This window comes from Engystomops pustulosus, chromosome 3, assembly GCF_040894005.1.
Source record: "Engystomops pustulosus chromosome 3, aEngPut4.maternal, whole genome shotgun sequence".
NCBI lineage: Eukaryota > Metazoa > Chordata > Amphibia > Anura > Leptodactylidae > Engystomops > Engystomops pustulosus.
In genome coordinates, this window is record NC_092413.1 from 16,362,939 (window position 1) to 16,385,519 (window position 22,581).

Genomic DNA, 22,581 nt, shown 5'->3' on the forward strand with positions numbered 1-22,581 from the left:
TGAAAATGTCTCTATCTTTATCTTCAGACTTAGAGATCTCCCAGCAGAATGGGACCATAACTAATGGAGATATCAAGATCCCCAGACTATTAAGACATACGGTAACTAATTGGCAAAACTGGACCACGACATTCACCCAAAACAATGCCCCTAAACTTCTGATATGGTGATCACAATTCATCTATCACAATTGCACCTTGGTTATTATAGATGTCAAGGCCCTAAAGGTTAGCATGGTTCGCATCTTCCTTCTTCATCCATGGGGGTCTATGACCAATGACCCCCCATTAATCACTAGAAGGTATGGTGTTCCATGTAACATGTAAGGCTTTTTTTCGGATACGATACTAGCACCAAAATTGAGAAGGGGTCTACAAAGACAGAAGATGGTATCACTGAACATGTATCCTAAATAAGGATGGAACCATTCGATAAAAAGATGGCGGCTATCATGGAAGGGCTCCTTCACTCCAAGGACCATACCATATGTTGCACCCAGTTCTATCTCAATAGTCTAAGGATCTTGATATCTCTTATGGCCTCAATATGGTGGGTCTAAAGATAACCAAGTCAGAAGATGAAGAGATGCTTACCTTTCCAAATAATATCCATACCATAGGAGGGGATACTTTGGAAATGTTTGGTTACGAGAATGGGAATCCATCAAAAACTAAGCCAAAAACAATGTGTGTAAACCAAAACTTCAAGGATCCAGCACCTCAACCTCGAGTGATCTTCTATTTCTACATCGGGAAAGTCCACCATGACAAGGCCCAGGACAGCTGTGATGACAATATTTTTGTCACCCCCCTCGCCCTATTATTTTATCACTATATTCCGTTTTTGTATCTGTATGGCCGGTTTAGAGGTGAGAAGCCGGAGGATTTCCTCTAAATGTCTTCTGCTGATAATAACTCCCGTAGACCCTCACAGCTTTCATCTGCCGCGTTAAACATTTGTTCCTGTGATCCGTGAAAGTGACAATTTAGATCCCATTACAGGGTCTCATCGTGTCAGGGATGCCACCTGTTCCAGGCGATGGTTCACTTCCAATTCCATGTCCAGTTTTAGACCAAAAATCACCCGTTATAATTGGTTAATATTTTTAATGCGCTATAACTGGAGCGCCAAGACAACAATAACACCTGCGATATCTCTGAGGGATAAAGGAGGAGATCTACCAATCACATCAGGAATGTTCCAGGTCTAATAGTTTTCTGGGGTAATTACATTTATTCTAAAGGGCCACGGCCACGGGGACACCAAGAGAAATGCTAGATCTACACACTTATAAGCTGTAGCTATAGGTACATGTGCACTGTATAGACTGCAAAAATACAGAACAGTATTTAAACTATACAATGATTCAATACATAAATAATACTTCCATACAGTACCTTAATAATACCACCATACTGTAGTACCTAAATAATACCAACATACAGTACCTTAATAATACCTCCATACTGTAGTGCCTAAATAATACCAACATACAGTACCTTAATAATACCACCATACTGTAGTGCCTAAATAATACCAACATACAGTACCTTAATAATACCACCATACCGTAGTGCCTAAATAATACCACCATACTGTAGTACCTAAATAATACCAACATACAGTACCTTAATAATACCACCATACTGTAGTGCCTAAATAATACCAACATACAGTACCTTAATAATACCACCATACTGTAGTGCCTAAATAATACCAACATACAGTACCTTAATAATACCACCATACCGTAGTGCCTAAATAATACCACCATACTGTACCTAAGTAATACCAACATACTGTAGTGCTTAAATAATACCACCATACTGTACCTAAGTAATACCACCATACTGTAGTGCTTAAATAATACCACCATACTGTACCTAAGTAATACCAACATACTGTAGTGCTTTAATAATGCTTCCATACATTACCTAAGTAATACCACCATACTGTAGTTCCTAAACAATACCACCATACTGTAGTGCCTAAATAATACCACCATACAGTAAGTTAATAATACCACCATACTGTAGTTCCTAAACAATACCACCATACTGTAGTGCCTAATAATACCTCCATACAGTACCTTAATAATACCACCATATTGTAGTGCCTAAATAATATCTCCATACAGTAACTTAATAATAACACCATACTGTAGTGCCTAAATAACACCAAAATACAGTACCTTAATAATACCACCATATTGTAGTGCCTTAATAATACCTCCATATAGTACGTTAATAATACCTCCATACTGGCTAAATAATACCTCTATACAGTACTTTAATAATGCTGCCTAAACATGACTGCCATTCAGTGTCTAATAAAACCACTATACGATATTTATACCATATAGTACCTGAATAATACATTCACTACTGCCGTTCTTCAGCACCTGAAGTTCTAGGAGGTCAAGGGATCTACTTTGGCCAATATGTGACCTCCTTGGTGGTCTTAAGATGCCACTCTTTGACCGAAGAAGGCAATATCTATCTCACATGAACAGTACCATGGCCATTAATATTGGCTGAATGAGCCTTCAGAGATCCTGTGGGTTCCTTACCCATACTAGAGTTTCCATATACACTCACCGGCCACTTTATTAGGTACACCTGTACAACTGCTCGTTAACACTTAATTTCTAATCAGCCAATCACATGGCGGCAACTCAGTGCATTTAGGCATGTAGACATGGTCAAGACAATCTCCTGCAGTTCAAACCGAGCATCAGTATGGGGAAGAAAGGTGATTTGTGGCCTCTGAACGTGGCATGGTTGTTGGTGCCAGAAGGGCTGGTCTGAGTATTTCAGAAACTGCTGATCTACTGGGATTTTCACGCACAACCATCTCTAGGGTTTACAGAAAATGGTCCGAAAAAGAAAAAACATCCAGTGAGCGGCAGTTCTGTGGGCGGAAATGCCTTGTTGATGCCAGAGGTCAGAGGAGAATGGGCAGACTGGTTCGAGCTGATAGAAAGGCAACAGTGACTCAAATCGCCACCCGTTACAACCAAGGTAGGCAGAAGAGCATGTCTGAACGCACAGTACGTCCAACTTTGAGGCAGATGGGCTACAGCAGCAGAAGACCACACCGGGTGCCACTCCTTTCAGCTAAGAACAGGAAACTGAGGCTACAATTTGCACAAGCTCATCGAAATTGGACAGTAGAAGATTGGAAAAACGTTGCCTGGTCTGATGAGTCTCGATTTCTGCTGCGACATTCGGATGGTAGGGTCAGAATTTGGCGTCAACAACATGAAAGCATGGATCCATCCTGCCTTGTATCAGCGGCTCAGGCTGGTGGTGGTGGTGTCATGGATCCATCCTGCCTTGTATCAACGGTTCAGGCTGGTGGTGGTGTCATGGTGTGGGGAATATTTTCTTGGCACTCTTTGGGCCCCTTGGTACAACGCCACAGCCTACCTGAGTATTGTTGCTGACCATGTCCATCCCTTTATGAGCACAATGTACCCTGTAACATCTGATGGCTACTTTCAGCAGGATAATGCGCCATGTCATAAAGCTGGAATCATCTCAGACTGGTTTCTTGAACATGACAATGAGGTCACTGGACACAAATGGCCTCCACAGTCACCAGATCTCAATCCAATAGAGCATCTTTGGGATGTGCAGCCGACAAATCTGCAGCAACTGTGTGATGCCATCATGTCAATATGGACCAAAATCTCTGAGGAGCTTCCAGCACCTTGTTGTATCTATGCCACGAAGAATTGAGGCAGTTCTGAAGGCAAAAGGGGGTCCAACCCGTTACTAGCATGGTGTACCTAATAAAGTGGCCGGTGAGTGTATAAGAAAATGGGATTTCTAAGCCTAACGTCATATTACTGCAATTTAATTGGTGGTTGGCAACTAAATAGGCCAAGCACAGATGGCGAGGAGACAAATCCTGCGCCATTGTACTGCTCTGAAGTGCTATACTCTACCGCCCAAGAATTTTATGAAGAACTTGCCATCTGCCTTCAGAGTGGACCCCAGGTGTTCTGTTTGCATCAAGCACCTCGTGACCTTAAAAGAAACTTTAGCAACTTCTCCAAAGTGATTTTTAAGCCTAAACTGATCCAAACAGTAACATTAAATGAGCGACATCTGTGTTCCCCGCTCTTGTATTATGCGGCCATATGGCGCGTCCTCGGCTGCTTGTTTCCTCTGTTGTTGGTGCTCGATGCTGTAATATTGTATCTGAAGACACATAATTCCGTTACCAGTCAGCGTGGCTTCTATCAGAACTACTTGCAATATCCCAATAGAGACTTCAAAATGTCATCAAATAGAACAAATATCCTTTGGACATTTTGGAGTTGGCATGTCATGGGGAGAGGTTGGCCAGAAGGCAAAATACAACCACATCTGTGGCAGTTACGTAGAGGACATCATTGCATAACTGGAACCCAATTTGGTTCTAAGTGTCACCTTCCAGGATTGAAGGGTCTGATATCTGTTTACCCCAACATGGCCTTGCCATGACTCTAGTGAGATCCCCATTCCTTACCCGCCTCCATGGTTTCAGGTTGTTGGGACCAGAGTTGAGACTTGGATCTCCCAGACCTTGATGAGAAATCTACTTTGGGTCGTCCATTGGTTGTTTAGAGTTTCATTGTCTTTAAATTTGCCAAAAGCACCGGCTTGGGGTTTCTCCAGATTATGACTAAATAGTAAGATCTACTTTTCTCCTTCAACAGTAGTGGATTATGAAATGGAAATGGCCCAAAGGTTCTAGGGCCCAAGGTTTCTAGATGGTCATGGCTTCTAGGGCCCAAGGTTTCTAGATGGTCATGGCTTCTAGGGCCCAAGGTTTCTAGATGGTCATGGCTTCTAGGGCCCAAGGTTTCTATATGGTCATGGCTTCTAGGGCCCAAGGTTTCTATATGGTCATGGCTTCTAGGGCCCAAGGTTTCTAGATGGTCATGGCTTCTAGGGCTCAAGGTTTCTATATGGTCATGGCTTCTAAGGCCCAAGGTTTCTATATGGTCATGGCTTCTAGGGCCCAAGGTTTCTAGATGGTCATGGCTTCTAGGGCTCAAGGTTTCTATATGGTCATGGCTTCTAAGGCCCAAGGTTTCTAGATGGTCATGGCTTCTAGGGCCCAAGGTTTCTAGATGGTCATGGATTCTAGGGCCCAAGGTTTCTAGATGGTCATGGCTTCTAAGGCCCAAGGCGTCTAAGGGTCCATGGCCACCCAAACCACTTACCAAGTTGGATACTTCCCAAAAGACATAATGAAGAGAGTGAACTTCAGACCTGAAATCCTTTTACATGTACCCTTCAAGGAGCTTTGAAGATCCAATCATTTGAGCTGCAATTACTTAGCTTGGCCACTATACAGATAATGGAGCTGTTCCTCTGGCTCTGGTTCTCTATGTTGCATTCAGTGCCAGTCTGCTCTATTTGGAAACCAGCTCAGAAACCAAATCAGCTCAGAATAATATCAGTGGTGGATTGAGGCAAATATTTATTTAAAGGGGTCTTCCACTTTACAATATACATTTAAATTACCGTATTAAGAAAAGTGCCTCAATGTAACTATATCATTGAGCGCCCAGTGCACATGGAGAAATTACAATCCTGGAATATAGATCTATATGTCACAGTCCTGCTGCTACTCACAACAAACGCAAAGGTATGGTTAAACATATCCCTCCAGGAACAATACATAACACTGACAGCACAGAGCACAGCAGTGTGAGGACATTCCCCAGTGCACTTGGATCAGCTACATACCTAGAATATAAATCCATACATCACAGTCCTGCTACTGCTCCTAACAACATACACAAAGGTCTGATTACACATCTCTCCAGGGACAATACCAAATACTGTCTACAGGGAGTACAGAGCACAGCAGTGAGGACACGCCTCCAGTATAATCTTGGAATATAAATTTATATATCACAGTTCTGCTTCTACTAACAACACACACAAATGTACGATTACACATCTCTCCAGGGACAATACCTAACACTTGCTGCAGAAAGCACAGAGCAGAGCAGTGTGACAACATGACCCCAGTGCACTTGGATAAGCTACAATAGCAGAATATAAATGCATATTTCACAGTCCTGCTGCTAATAACAACATACACAAAGGTTGGATTACACATTTCTCCAAGGATAATACCTAACACTGGCTGCAGTTTTGTAGGGTTACACCTAGTAATAGATTCCCATTAACCATCTACATTATACAGAAGATCCTGTAGAAAGTTGTGACTATTAAAGGGGAAGTTTGTTCTTTCCATTAAGGTCACCAACCCACAATTTTGCCTCTTGAAATGTTGCTCCTCAATCGCACCATCCCTTCATATTGGGCGCACCTTTACATAGAATGTCTTTAATAACCATTGTATTGTTATTGTTCTGTAATTGTATTGTTGTAGCATTGTAACTGTATTGTATTGTTATTGTATTTTTGTATTGTTGTATTGTTATTGTTCTGTTATTGTATTGTTGTATTGCTTTTGTATTGTTGTATTATAATTATTCTGTTATTGCATTGTTGTTATATTGTTATTATTTTGTTATTGTTCTGCAATTGTATTGTTGTTGCATTGTTACTGTATTGCTCTGTTATTGTATTGTTATATTGTTATTGTCCTGTTATGTCATTGTTGTTATATTGTTATTGTTCAGTTTTTGTTGTTTTGTCTTTGTATTGTTGTATTATAGTTCTTCTGTTATTTCATTGTTGTTATATTGTTATTGTTTTGTTATTTATTGTATTGTTATTGTTCTGTAATTGTATTGTTGTTGTATTGTTCTATTATTGTATTGTTATTTTATTGTTTTTGTTCTGTTATTGTATTGTTGTTATATTGTTATTGTTCTTTTATTTCATTGTTGTTATATTGTTATTGTTCTGTTTTTGTTGTTTTGTTTTTGTATTGTTGTATTGTTGTTGTTCTGTTATTGTATTGTTGTTATATTGTTATTGTTATGTTATTGTATTGTTATTGCATTGTGATGCTTTTTGCTTCTCTTCCCTATTGATGAGCGGATCCCTGGATGTTGCCTTTGTCTGTTGTTTATCCTGAAGACTTAGCAGCGACCCATATAGATCGGCCTCAGCTTCAGCCATAAATTGATACTCAGGGGAGGCCGTAAATGTTTCCTTACTGTCATTACAGAAACCAACAACATCTCCTGGACAGACTCGTGACATAACCGCTATCCAATCTGACCAAATCCTGTATATTCTGCTTCACAGCCACCGGCAGGAGAAATAGTCCCTCAGTCTCAGGTTTCCTTCTCATTGTCAGATTTCTTACATGTTCACAATTAGAGATTATAGATAATGGACTAAAACTGTGACCACCACAGCCCTGGACCGGAGGTAGGTCCAAGCAGCTGTCACTTACCTGCTTAAAGGGGTTTTTTCATTACTAATATTTAACCGTTATCTACAGGATAGATGATAAATGTCTGATCCCAGGGAGTGCTGACTGGTGGGACCCCCTCGAAATCTTCATAGCTGTCCTTTATTGCTGAAATTCCATCCCAATTTATGGGGGTGCAGGATGAAAACCAAAGGTGACCACATTGGAGATGAAACTAAAACACTTATTCTATGGCATTTCTTTCGTTTGGATTCTTTGTTTCCCAGTTCTTGGCAGATCCCTTTAATTATGTGGGGGAGGGGCTCCTGCTGCAGCCAGTGAGAGCTGATCTGATTGGATTTCATACTGTGGGTTTAGATGGATGATCTTCTGGACAGATATGGGGCAAAAATGGCAAAAGATGAAGGGAGAAGGAGATTTAGCTGCTATAAGTGCAGCGGGGGAGTGTCCTCACACTGCTGTGCACTTAGCTCTTGCCTTTCAGACAACTCTCCTTTCTGCTCTGAGTAAAAGCTATAGCAGGCATCTGATTGTATACTATAGCCATCACTCAGAGCAGAGTGGAGGCACTGTGAGTAGCTCAATGCAGAGAGCTGACCCGTCTATCATATACTCTTTATGTGAACAGGACTGAGCTGCTGCACAAAGATGGCGACAAAAATTCCATTTGACGGGAGAATTTGCTGAGATTTCTTCTTTTTCTGTATTTGCTTCTTTTTATATCTGGTTAGATCTGGTTATATCTGGTTATATCTGGATATATCTGGTTATATCTAGTTATATCTGGGTATATCTGGATATATCTGGGTATATCTGGGTATATCTGGTTATATCTGGTTATATCTGGTTATATCTGGGTATATCTGGTTATATCTGGGTATATCTGGGTATATCTGGGTATATCTGGTTATATCTGGTTATATCTGGTTATATCTGGTTATATCTGGGTATATCTGGATATATCTGGGTATATCTGGGTATATCTGGTTATATCTGGTTATATCTGGGTATATCTGGTTATATCTGGGTATATCTGGGTATATCTGGGTATATCTGGTTATATCTGGTTATATCTGGGTATATCTGGATATATCTGGGTATATCTGGGTATATCTGGTTATATCTGGGTGTATCTGGTTAGATCTGGTTATATCTGGGTATATCTGGATATATCTGGGTATATCTGGTTATAGAAAAAAACTCTCGACAGTCCAGCCAAATTCCGGAAAAAAACTTTAAGACTTTTATTTTGGTCAAAATGCAGACATCCACAGCATTATTTTTCAATATTCCCTCTCTCAATCCAACGCGTTTCAAACGGATTAACCGTTCTTAGTCATGGTGTATCGGATATATCTGGTTATATCTGGGTATATCTGGGTATATCTGGGTATATCTGGTTATATCTGGTTATATCTGGATATATCTGGATATATCTAGGTATATCTGGTTATATCTGGTTGTATCTGGGTATATCTGGTTATATCTGGGTATATCTGGGTATATCTGGTTATATCTGGGTATATCTGGGTATATCTGGTTATATCTGGGTATATCTGGGTATATCTGGTTATATCTGGGTATATCTGGTTATATCTGGATATATCTGGGTATATCTGGTTATATCTGGTTATATCTGGGTATATCTGGGTATATCTGGGTATATCTGGGTATATCTGGTTATATCTGGATATATCTGGTTATATCTGGATATATCTGGTTATATCTGGGTATATCTGGTTATATCTGGGTATATCTGGTTATATCTGGGTATATCTGGTTATATCTGGATATATCTAGGTATATCTGGGTATATCTGGTTATATCTGGTTGTATCTGGGTATATCTGGTTATATCTGGGTATATCTGGTTATATCTGGGTATATCTGGGTATATCTGGTTATATCTGGATATATCTGGATATATCTGAGTATATCTGGTTATATCTGGATATATCTGGTTATATCTGTATATATCTGGGTATATCTGGGTATATCTGGTTATATCTGGGTATATCTGGTTATATCTGGTTGTATCTGGGTATATCTGGTTATATCTGGGTATATCTGGGTATATCTGGTTATATCTGGGTATATCTGGTTATATCTGGTTATATCTGGGTATATCTGGGTATATCTGGTTATATCTGGCTATATCTGGGTATATCTGCTTATATCTGGGTATATCTGGTTATATCTGGGTATATCTGGTTATATCTGGGTATATCTGGGTATATCTGCTTATATCTGGGTATATCTGGTTATATCTGGGTATATCTGGTTATATCTGGGTATATCTGGGTATATCTGGGTATATCTGGTTATATCTGGGTATATCTGGTTATATCTGGGTATATCTGGTTATATCTGGTTATGTCTGGGTATATCTGGTTATATCTGGTTATATCTGGATATATCTGGGTATATCTGGTTATATCTGGTTATATCTGGTTATATCTGGGTATATCTGGTTATATCTGGGTATATCTGGGTATATCTGGTTATATCTGGTTATATCTGGTTATATCTGGATATATCTGGTTATATCTGGTTATATCTGGTTATATCTGGGTATATCTGGTTATATATGGTTATATCTGGGTATATCTGGTGTGAGACACTGAAGGGGTTAACTGTGGATGGGCGGTATGTTTCCCCTAGGTTTTGCTATTATGCAAGGCCTTAGTGCTGAGGTTGGGTGTCCAGCACCTTGGACACAGGTGATGGGAGCAGCCCAATCAGTCTTTTTTTTAAACCGCTCAGCAGAGCTAAAAGTGTTGTCTCTCTCTGGAAGGAGGCTGGAGAGCACACAGCCCTGACCTCTGTGCCTGGAGCAGCCAAGTGATTTTGTATAGTGGTGAGTTAGTGAACACCTGTATAGTTAGCACCCTGACGGGTAGGATTTTTGTTTATTTAATGCCTGAATGTAAAGGCTGTTTTATTTTGCTGCTACAATAAACGCAGGCGAGACCTGTTTTGGACTGTACCTTGGTGTCACTGTCTTGAACTGCATCACAGCACCCCGCTACCACGGTCTCTACTGGGCCAAATCCCCACATATGGTGCTTTGGATTGCGGGCAGTTCAAAAGACACACACCTGAAAGGCTCGCTACATCCTGCAACATTGCATGGCCTGGGTGAAAGCAGCAGGCAAATTGCAGGATAAAGCCAAGATGGAGGACTTTATTAAAGCCATGCTCCAGCAACAACAGGAAGAGTCCCGAGCTAATCGACAGCTGCAGCAAGCCATGCTCCAGCAGCAGGAGGAGAGGTCCCGCCAGCAGCAGGAAGAGTCCCAGGCTAATCGACAGCTGCAGCAAGCCATGCTCCAGCAGCAGGAGGAGAGGTCCCGACAGCAGCAAGCCATGCTCCAGCAGCAGGAGGAGAGGTCCCGACAGCAGCAAGCCATGCTCCAGCAGCAGCAGGCAGAGTCCCGAGCCATGCTACAGCAACAGCAGGAAGAGTCCCGAGCCATGTTCCAGCTGATGATGGAAAAGTTTTCTGGCGTTATGGCAGCACCGCAAGCGACGACTACTGAGGGGTCCCATACTGGTTTGCAAGGGTACCCGGTTGTCCAGCATTCCGCACGGGCTGCAGTGCAGAAGGCTTTACAAAAGATGACGGCGACCGACAACGTGGAGGCTTATCTCACTGTGTTCGAGCGAGTAGCTGAGCGAGAGGAGTTACCAGCTGAGCAGTGGGCAGATGTCCTGGCGCCGTTCCTGACAGGCGAATCGCAGAAGGCCTACTACGACCTGAGTGAGACGGAGGCCCGTGAGTACCCCCAGCTAAAGGCGGAGATTCTGGCTCGTCTTGGGGTCACCGTTCAAGTTCGTTCCAGCCGGGTCCACCAGTGGGCATACTCTGAAAAACTACCCCCGCGCTCCCAAATGCATGACCTGATCCATCTTGTCCGGAAGTGGCTACAACCCGATGACTGCACCCCAGCACAGATGGTCGAGAGAGTGGTTCTTGACAAGTTCACCCGTTCTCTGCCCTCTCGGCTCCAGCGGTGGGTTGGACAGGCCGGTCCCACAAATGCTGAGGAACTCGTGTCCCTAGTAGAGAGATATCGGGCTACGGAGGATCTTCTACTTATCCCTCCCACACGAAGCAGTGCCAGTGACAAGGCCATTAAACCATCTGGTAGGACTGCTACTGCAGAAAAAGGGAAACAGGTCAGGTTGGGAGGGGGTACACTGGGGGGCTTGGATACACAGAAACCCAGTGAGGCTCGTGACAGAGGTCATAGCCGTATCCAGTGCTGGCGATGCCATGAAATGGGCCATATTGCTGCCAACTGTCCCCTGTCAGTGGAGCCAATGGACTGCAATCAGACCCGGCGAATGTCACTGTTTGCCCGGCCGGTTCTGGCTGCCGAGTCAGTCACGGATGCAGAACCCCAAGTGTGTATGGTCACAATCGGTGGTCACACGGTGGAAGCCTTGCTAGACTCAGGGAGTCTGGTTACCCTGGTGCGGGGAACTTTGGTTGATCCTGGACTGTAGAGTGGGCGTAAAGTGGGAGTGTTGTGTATACATGGGGACACTCGCGAATATCCCACTGCTGTCATCAACCTACATACACCTTGTGGTACTATTACCCATGAAGTGGGGGTGGTGGGGACCCTGTTTCATGAGGCTATTATCGGCAGAGACTTACCAGTGTTTTGGGACCTCTGGAGACAAAGACCCACCTCAGGTGCTGTTGCAGATAATGGACGTCAGGTATGTCCGGCCTTGGCCCCTGAACCCTTTGAGGCCGATGTACCCACACCAGCAGTAGGGGTGACCCCATGTGATGAATTCTCTCCCCTAGAGGTCCTAGCTGGTGAGGTCGAGGGCCACGAGGAGGTGGCCGACATGCCGGACCTTGAGTTTTCCCGTGAGAATTTTGGGGCTGCACAGCTACAGGACCCTACCTTGTTTAAAGCACGGGAGAATGTTAAGGTGATAAATGGGGTACTCCAAATACCAGGGGCTGACAAAATATACCCCCGAATGGTGATTGTTGGGGAGCTGTTGTACAGGGTCGACCAGATATGGGGTGAGGAGGTTGAGCAACTTGTAGTACCCCAATCTCACCGTAGGCTGGTGCTAGAGTTGGCACACAAACATGTGCTGGGAGGGCACTTAGGTGCTGAGAAGACCCGGGAGAAGATCCTGCAGAGATTTTTCTGGCCCGGGGTGTGGGAGGAGGTAAACCGGTATTGTAGCTCCTGCCCTGAGTGTCAACTTACTGCCCCGGTGTCCCACTTCAGGAGTCCTTTGGTCCCGCTACCAATCATAGAGGTGCCATTTGAACGGATTGCAATGGATCTGGTTGGCCCCATAGTCAAATCCTCAAGGGGGCACCAATACATCCTGGTTATCCTGGACTACGCTACGCGGTATCCTGAGGCGATTCCATTAAGGAACACCTCCTCCAAAAATATTGCTAGGGAGCTGTTCCAGGTATTCTCACGCACAGGCCTCCCCAAGGAAATCTTGACTGACCAGGGTACCCCATTCATGTCTAGGGTAATGAAGGAGATGTGTAAGTTACTGCAGGTTAAACAGCTCCGCACCTCTGTGTATCATCCTCAGACAGATGGCCTGGTCGAGAGGTTTAACAAGACCTTGAAGGGGATGCTAAAGAGGGTGGTCAGCAAGGATGGGAAGGACTGGGATTGTTTGTTGCCCTATTTGATGTTTGCCATACGTGAAGTTCCCCAGTCCTCCACGGGTTTCTCACCTTTTGAGCTGTTATATGGCCGTTCCCCACGTGGGCTTTTGGATATAGCCAAGGAGACCTGGGAACAGGAGAGGACCCCCCACCGTAGTGTGATAGAACACGTCTCCCTTATGCAGGACCGCATAGCGGCGGTAATGCCCCTTGTAAAGGAGCACATGACAAGTGCACAAGAGGCCCAGTCTAGGGTCTACAATAGGTCAGCCAGACTCAGGACCTTTAACCCAGGCGACAGAGTGCTAGTTCTGGTGCCCACCGTTGAGAGCAAGTTCTTGGCAAAATGGCAAGGACCATATGAGGTCATGGAGAAAGTAGGGGAGGTAACCTACAAGGTATCTCAGCCGGGGAGGAGGAAACCCGAACAGATATACCACGTGAACCTCCTAAAGCCATGGAGGGAAAGAGAGTCCCTGATGGCCGTGGGAGTAGAAAAAGCTTCTGTCCCCAAGAAGGGGACACCGGAGGTAGGTGTACCCGATGCCAAGGTGCCTGAAGTACGGATCTCGGAGTCCCTCTCCAGGGCCCAGATTCAGGAAGCGAAGGAGTTTGTGCTCCGAAATGTGGATGTGTTCTCTAAGTTACCGGGACGTACTTCAGTCATCAAGCATGATATCATAACCGAACCCCACATCCGGGTACACCAAAAACCCTACCGGGTCCCTGAAGCGCGCGGGCTTGCCATATCCGAAGAAGTCAGGCAGATGTTAGACCTGGGGGTTATCGAGGAGTCTAAAAGTGACTGGTCGAGTCCTATTGTGTTGATTCCCAAACCTGATGGTTCCCTACGGTTCTGCAATGACTTTAGGAAGTTGAACGAGGTGTCCAAATTTGATTCTTATCCCATGCCCAGGGTTGACGAGTTGATAGAACGACTTGGACAGGCTAGATTCTTCTCCACCCTTGACCTGACGAAAGGGTATTGGCAGGTACCCCTTACTGACAGGGCCAAAGAGAAGACCGCTTTTGTTACTCCTGATGGGCTTTTTCAGTACGTGGTACTCCCCTTTGGGCTACATGGGGCTCCCGCCACATTCCAGAGGTTAATGGATCTCGTCCTAAAACCTCACCGGAGATATGCCTCGGCCTACCTTGATGACATCATAGTTTATAGTAACGATTGGGAGAGTCACCTGGCCAAGGTGCAAGCCGTGGTAGACTCCCTGAGGGCAGCAGAGTTGACAGCGAACCCCCAAAAATGTGCACTGGGTCTGGAAGAGGCCCGTTACCTGGGGTACCGTATTGGGCGAGGTGTCATCAAACCCCAAGTAAATAAAGTGGAGGCGATCCAGCAGTGGCCACGACCTATGAGCAAGAAGCAAGTGAGGGCTTTCCTAGGCATAGTGGGCTATTATCGCCGATTTATCCCCGATTTTGCTACCATAGCGGCACCCCTGACTGACCTGACCAAGGGTAGCGGGGTGGTGGTGGTAAAGTGGAGTGAAGAGGCTGAGGGGGCGTTTCAGCGACTTAAGACGGTTTTGTGCGAGGGACCGGTACTGATCACCCCTAACTTCACCAAGACCTTTATTGTGCAGACTGACGCTTCCGACGTGGGCTTAGGGGCTGTCCTGTCCCAAGTAGTGGAGGGTGAGGAACATCCCGTGACATTCCTGAGCCGCAAGCTCACACCTCCTGAGAAGAACTATAGCATAGTTGAGAGGGAGTGCTTGGCGATAAAATGGGCTCTGGAATCCCTGAGATATTACTTGATAGGACGACAGTTTACACTGGTGACCGATCACTCTCCCCTCACCTGGATGAGTCAGGCCAAAGAGAGGAACGCCAGGGTCACAAGGTGGTTCCTAATGTTGCAGAACTTCAAATTCACGGTGGAACATCGAGCAGGAAAGCTGCATGGGAATGCCGATGCCCTGTCTCGTACCCACTGTCTGATGGCCAAAAGTGTTCGCCCCCACAGGGTCAAACAGAGGGGGAAGGTATGTGAGACACTGAAGGGGTTAACTGTGGATGGGCGGTATGTTTCCCCTAGGTTTTGCTATTATGCAAGGCCTTAGTGCTGAGGTTGGGTGTCCAGCACCTTGGACACAGGTGGTGGGAACAGCCCAATCAGCCCACATAAAGCCGCTCAGCAGAGCTAAAAGTGTTGTCTCTCTGGAAGGAGGCTGGAGAGCACACAGCCCTGACCTCTGTGCCTGAAACAGCGAAAGTGTTTTGTTAAGTGGTGAGTTAGAGAATCACTGTATAGTTAGCACCCTGACGGGTAGGATATTATTTTGTTTTTTATGCCTGAATGTGAAGGCTGTTTTATTTTGTTCCTGCTGAAATAAACACAGGCGAGACCTGTTTTGGACTGTATCTTGGTGTCACTGTCGTGAACTGCATCACAGCACCCCGCTACCACGCTCTCTACTGGGCCAAATCTCCCACACTGGGTATATCTGGGTACATCTGGCTACATCTGGGTACATCTGGCTACATCTGGTTATATCTATATCTGGGTATATCTGGTTATAGCTGGGTATAGCTGGTTGTATCTGGTTGTATCTTGCATGAAATTTTAAGGAGCTGAGACCCTGTTTATCTGCCGTGATCGGCAACACATGAATAAGTCACACGTTTTTTTTATCCAGCACAAATTCCTGCAAGGTTCAGCAGATTTTTCCAGCCAGTGACTTCCAGGTCCTTAGAATTCCGTATAGAATTAAAGGGGTGGTGGCTCCATTAGAGACTTCCAGGTCCTTAGAATTTCATATAGAATTAAAGGGACGGCGCCTCCACCAGTGACTTCCAGGTCCTTAGAATTTCATATAGAATTAAAGGGGCGGCGCCTCCATCAGTGACTTCCAGGTCCTTAGAATTTTGTATAGAATTAAAGGGGCGGCGGCTCCATCAGTGACTTCCAGGTCCTTAGAATTTCATATAGAATTAAAGGGGCGGCACCCCCACCAGTAACTTCCAGGTCCTTAAAATGCCGTATAGAGTTAAAGGGGCGGCGCCTCCATCGCTGACTTCCAGGTCCTTAGAATTCCATATAAAATTAAAGGGGTGGCGCCTCCACCAGTAACTTCTAGGTCCTTAGAATTTTGTATAGAACTAAAGGGGCGGCGTCTGTACCAGTGACTTCCAGGTCCTTAGAATTTCAAATAGAATTAAAGGGGCGGCTTGTCCATCAGTGACTTCCAGGTCATTAGAATTGCGTATAGTATTAAAGGGGCGGCGGCTCTGACAATACAATATAATTCCTCCACCAACAGTGACTGAAACCAAAGTTTCAGATATAAATTCTCCCCTATAAATTTCAAACTTACGTATTTAAAGATGATGTGTCAGCAGTGTTGACCATGCAAAACTGCAGCCAGTGTTAGGTCTGTGTAGTCATAACTGTATGTTGATAGCAGCAGCAGGACTGTGAAGTAGAGTTTATATTCCAGGATTCTTGAGAAGGCGTGTCCTCACACTGCTGTGCCCTTAGCAAACAGTGTTAGGTATTTTCATTTGTTGTTAGTAGTAGCAGCAGGACTGTGAAATAATGATTTATGTCCGGGATTGTAGTGAGGGTGTATAATCACACTGCTGAGCTCAGGCCCGGCTTACCCATGCAAGTACCGGGGCTCACTGGGGCGTTGAAAAGAAAATTCGTCCCCCAGATCAATTGTACCAGTGTTGCTTTAAGATACTGGTAAAAATGATGACCATCCGGATCCTCTTGTCATCTGTCCCTATGGTGCGATCATCGGGAGCACAACATGGGGGCAGAATCCAAAAGTCCCCTTTCCTGGCACCCCCCAAGCGGTGCTCCACGCTGTACGTGCCGGCTCTGAAGCCGCACGTACAGGGGGCGCATGGCGTAGAGAGAAGGCGGCTGCTGGCGCTGCTTTGGGGGAGCAGTGTGGCTACCGGGGTGGGAGGTTGTGAAGACTGTGTGTCTACCGGGAGGTACCTTTGTGTGTGGTGTTAGTAGCAGCAGGACTGTGACATATGGATTTATATTCCAATATTGTAGCTTCTCCAAGGGCCCGTCCTCACACTTCTGTGCTCTTTACTTTCTATAGACAGTGTGAGGTATTGTCCCTGGAGGGATGTGTAACCATATTTTATGTATGTTGTTAGTAACAGCAGGACTGTTACACATGGATTTATATTTCAGCATTAGAGCTAGACTAATTGCACTATGGGAGTGTCCTCACACTTCTGTGCTGTGTTGTATATTGCATAGTACATCCCTCTGTTGATCTGTCCTGTGTGCACCCAGTCTAAGAGCTTACTCAGATGGCATATAAGCGTTTATACTCGAGTATAAGTCGACCCGAGTATAAGCCCTAATTTTGACACTAAAAACTGGGAAAACCTATTGAGTCGAGTATAAGCCGAGGGTGGGAAATGCATTGGTCACAGCCTCCTCAGTGTACAGCCAGCAGCCCTCTGTAGTATATAGCCTGCCAGCCCCTTGTAGTATATAGCCTGCAAGCCCCCTGTAATATATAGCCTGCCAGCCTCCTGTAGTATATAGCGTGCCAGCCCCCTGTAGTATATAGCGTGCCAGCCCCCTGTAGTATATAGCCTGCCAGCCCCCTGTAGTATATAGCGTGCCAGCCCCCTGTAGTATATAGCGTGCCATCGCCCTGTAGTATATAGCCTGCCAGCCCCCTGTAGTATATAGCGTGCCAGCCCCCTGTAGTATATAGCATGCCAGCCCCCTGTAGTATATAGCCTGCCAGCCCCCTGTAGTATATAGCCTGCCAGCCCCCTGTAGTATATAGCCTGCCAGCCCCCTGTAGTATATAGCGTGCCAGCCTCCTGTAGTATATAGCGTGCCAGCCCCCTGTAGTATATAGCGTGCCAGCCCCCCGTAGTATATAGCCTGCCAGCCCCCCGTAGTATATAGCCTGCCAGCCCCCCGTAGTATATAGCCTGCCAGCCCCCCGTAGTATATAGCCTGCCATCGCCCTGAGGTATATAGCCTGCCATCGCCCTGAGGTATATAGCCTGCCAGTCCCCTGTAGTATATAGCCTGCCAGCCCCCTGTAGTGTATAGCCTGCCAGCCCCCTGTAGTGTATAGCCTGCCAGCCCCCTGTAGTGTATAGCGTGCCAGCCCCCTGTAGTGTATAGCCTGCCAGTCCCCTGTAGTGTATAGCCTGCCAGTCCCCTGTAGTATATAGCCTGCCAGCCCCCTGTAGTATATAGCGTGCCAGCCCCCTGTAGTATATAGCGTGCCAGCCCCCTGTAGTATATAGCGTGCCAGCCCCCTGTAGTATATAGCGTGCCAGCCCCCTGTAGTATATAGCCTGCCAGCCCCCTGTAGTATATAGCCTGCCAGCCCCCTGTAGTGTATAGCGTGCCAGCCCCCTGTAGTGTATAGCGTGCCAGCCCCCTGTAGTGTATAGCGTGCCAGCCCCCTGTAGTGTATAGCCTGCCAGTCCCCTGTAGTATATAGCCTGCCAGTCCCCTGTAGTATATAGTGTGCCAGCCCCCTGTAGTATATAGCGTGCCAGCCCCCTGTAGTATATAGTGTGCCAGCCCCCTGTAGTATATAGCCTGCCAGTCCCCTGTAGTATATAGTGTGCCAGCCCCCTATATCGGAAGGTGAGTGCACGTTTTTTTTTCTTGACTTGAGTATAAGCCGAGTTTGGGTTTTTCAACACATACGGTAAGTGTATGGTAATACACCTGTGATGGCTGTATTTTCTGCTATCCATGATCCTACTAGTCCCTGAAACTCTGCAGGGTAAGAACATTGTCCCATAAGGAAGTTTTTTATCTATTTGATACCATCTGTAATGAAATGAATGAGACCAGAAATCATCCGTTTTGTAAAATATAATTTAATAAAATTAAAAACTCTTCCATGAGTGTTCCATTGTCCGGGAAACCCACAACGTCCTACACTTCCCAATGAGACACAGTCCCAGCGACTAGCACTCTCATCATCCGCGGGACAATACTATTGGGTGCGCGTTCCTTGTGCTCATTAGTTCCAGCCTCATACCGGGAAGCCTTGTTGACTCAAAAAGATCAAAAATGGGCAAAAAAAAAAAACATAAATGAAGCAGTAGTAACAGTGTTGTGCCCTGTGGGTATTGCATGCTACAGCCCATACTGCAGGAGGGAGGGCGCCACCTGGCGTCTTATTGCAACGAAGCGCTTGTGTTACTCGGAGACTTGCCGTTCCTATCACTGGTGGTTACTCGCCCTCTGCTAGTATCGCTACCATCTCAGGCTATATCACATTGACTTGCATAATATAAGCAATAAGGTGCCGGAGTGACTTCTCAGATTATGCATGAAAACTTTAAAGGGGTTTTCTGTATCAATTCCTTTAAAGGGGTTTCCTGCACTGCCCCTTTATTCCGGGGATAGGTTATCAGTATGAAGGTCCAACTTCAGATCTTGTACTGATCAGCTGTTCCGGAGTATTGGGAAATAAAGTGGCTGGAAATGGAAGCTGGAGGCTCCATCCAGTGTATAGTGGCCATGTCAAGGAACTGCAGCTCACCTCCTATTCAGTGTAGAAGGAGCAGAGTTGGAGATCCCCAGCATATGATGGACGGATCTTCCTCCACTACATGTCTACAAGAACCCATGGACTGCCAGAAGAGCAGATCATTGTTGGTTCTGGGTTTACGACCCCCACCAATCACTTACATATATAACCTATCCTAATCAGGTATCAGCCTCAGGTGTCGTTCATTGTGGCCTCATGACTTGAGATGTTCCATGCATGCTATGATGGACTGATAATATAAAAACATGAAAAACCAAAAAGTTGGGTTCTAAGAGTAAGAATTACGGCCATTACATAGAGATGACTTCATTTCTCCACCTTTTTCAAGGGCCGGGAGTAGACCTTTCCAAGAGGTGGTTTGCCATGGAGTTGTACTTCTAGAGTTCCCCATGGCACCTTCCTCCTGGAACACGAAAATATTAAAATTTTTCTGTTATTATTATCGGTCAAGACCCTTGACCCAAGGTGGACCCATAAGGCAACTCTCCAACCAGAAATATTTGCCTGATATATTGGTGATTCGACGCCAACATTTTAGCACCCTCTATCTTGATCCTCTTTGACAGCCCCATCAAGTATGTCGTGAAATGTCCTAGAAATGTCCTGTAAGAATCCACCCCAGTAGCTATTTTAGGACAGGCCTGACGGAGAAGAAGTAGAGGCACCAGGAGCAGGAAGGAGCAAGCCTCGGATAAGTTGATGATACATCCCTGGTAGGTATAGTTTTGCCTCGTAAACTGAAGTGGCTTCAACATAATTGGCCATCATAATGGAGACATCAGACTTCATTCTCATGATCGGAGGGGCTACCAATGGCCAACCTCATCACTTATACTGTAAATAGGTGATAAGATGATGATGATGGCCCCTGTAAATTGTACCCATCACCTTTAGCAGACATACCTGGTCATTTTTATGGGCCAAACAGTGAAGCATAAAGAAAGACATAGCAAGACTAGTTTAACCAAAAAATTACCTTCTAAATTGTGATTGGTCATGGATCTCAACTGAAGACCAATGAACATGCATTTAGATATCTATGGAAAACCTTTTGTTTTTTCCAGGTATGGGACATATTACTTTTTCACTTGCCTGCATTCCGTGTGGGAAAAGAAAGTCAATGTTATATCAGTACCAGTTCTCCTTTCCTTACTATAATTGTGGAGAGGCGGGGCAACCAAAGGTTCACACCCATGAGGAACAAATCTTTCCCTATCTCAGGAATATCCATTCCCCTTGGTTTCCACTGGAGAAATCCAGGTTAATACCCCATGATTTTTCACCAAGGTTAAGTTTAACGATCATTTTAGCAATATAGGTTTCAAAAACAACATAAAAAACACCAAAGAATTAAAAAAAACATTATTTTCAGGTCTTTAACATTCCACTTATGTGCTGCGTCTTTGAAGTTTTGGACATCTTCCATACTTTCCTGACATGTGCATTTAGGCACCAACGTACGACTCCTTCAAGCTCAACAGATTTGCCGATAAAATACATTCCTCAGGCCTAAATTAAAAAAATAACAGCTATGGAGGTTGTGTCTATGCGGAGTAAGGCACTGATAGAAAGTTTCTTAGGTTAAAGGCTGTACAGTATCTCGTAATGACTTCTCCAGTTACAAAATCACAGAGCCCACGGACCGTGCGTTCCGATTGCCAGTCAAATCCCAATTTGTAGGGGGGTTTTTTTGTTTTTCTTTTTTTACCAAAATTTTGAAGCTAATATTAGATAACATTGCATGTATTATGGCACGATAGAAAAAAAGATGAAAACAGTCTGGGCACCGAAAGGCATCAGACGTTGTGGAGTTTTTGAGTCTTTTTGAACTACATATTGGATATCGTTTATAACAGTACGGATTGGTCTTTGTCATTTTTCGAGCTCATGCAGGCTGTAAAAATGCTGGTAGTCTTATTTATGGCAAATGTATTATTCCGGCGACAGTGGAGTCGGTAGGTGGAGCTACTTAAAGTTCTCGATGACGGCAATCTCATCGGTCGCACAGTGTGGAGTCAAGCCATTCAGGTACATGCTGTCGCATTTCGTCATCGAGGAGAGGGCCTCTTTCTCGCTGGTCAGGTGGTTGACGGACAAGGTTCTCTTGCACGGAGTCATTTCCTGACTCGGACTCATACCCAGCTCTGCGGATAGCTTCCGCTTAATGGAGGTAGCCCGTTGGAACTTGTCGTAGATCTCTACGCTTAGACGCCTCCGGGTCTCTTTGAATTCTGCTGTGACGTTTGCTGTCCACTCTGCTGCGTGCGCCCTGAATTCGCCAACCTGCGGAGAGATAAAAATGATGGAAAGTGTAAGATTTTTTGGTTTAAGAATATATTATTACATAGAACTATGACTTGGGAGACCCATTTTCAAACACACTATTACGCAATCTGAGTTGGAGTTTCAGAACCCTATCTCCTTGTCTGGAGGACCTGGCACAAGTATGCTGATAGTCCCTGATTTTATTCTGGTACTTAGATGACCCTGTGCTGGGGCTGTGGACTGAAATCTTCTTACTATATTTTTAAGAAAATTACAGTTGATTGTTGGCGGTCCCAGGCGCAAGGCAACTTGAGATTAACTTATCAGATCCGAGAAGGTGATCACCGGGTATTAGACATCTCAATCTCCTAACTAGAGTTAAGCTAAATTAATATTTAGTAACTATATCCTGTTAAATATTGTTAAACTCAAGTTAGACATCCAGGCCCTTCCTGAGCTCTTTCCCCATGACAACTTCTCCACGACCTTCAACATCTTCTAAAGAAGGGTGGCCATGAATATCATCTAAAGAAGGGTGGCCATGAATATCATCTAAAGAAGGGTGGCCATGAATATCATCTAAAGAAGGGTGGCCATGAATATTTTCTGGATAACAATGGTAGCTGATGCTCTTAAGGAGGACCTTTCACCACCCATGCAGTTGGAAATTTTTTTCTGCAGCCCTCAAGGTTCATGAGGAGCAACGAGCAGACCTGTTCACATTTGGGTTTGTCAAGTTTGACCAAACCTCACATGAAAGTTTGTT

At 44.9% G+C, this 22,581-nt stretch overlaps 2 protein-coding genes across 2 annotated transcripts in view; one reads left to right on the forward strand and one right to left on the reverse strand.

Moving 5' to 3' along the window:
• Positions 1 to 22,581, forward strand: part of LOC140121017 (spermatogenesis-associated protein 7 homolog) — a 287,164-nt gene that overhangs the window by 41,543 nt on the left and 223,040 nt on the right. The gene's annotated exons all lie outside the window — the stretch shown is intronic.
• The window catches only part of KCNK2 (potassium two pore domain channel subfamily K member 2), a 77,219-nt gene continuing 73,498 nt past the window's right edge, over positions 18,861 to 22,581 (reverse strand). Inside the window, exon 7 of the mRNA XM_072140128.1 lies at positions 18,861 to 21,833. Coding sequence (XP_071996229.1) covers positions 21,516 to 21,833 — 318 coding nt within the window. The 3' untranslated portion in view covers positions 18,861 to 21,515. The remainder of the gene's footprint in view (positions 21,834 to 22,581) is intronic.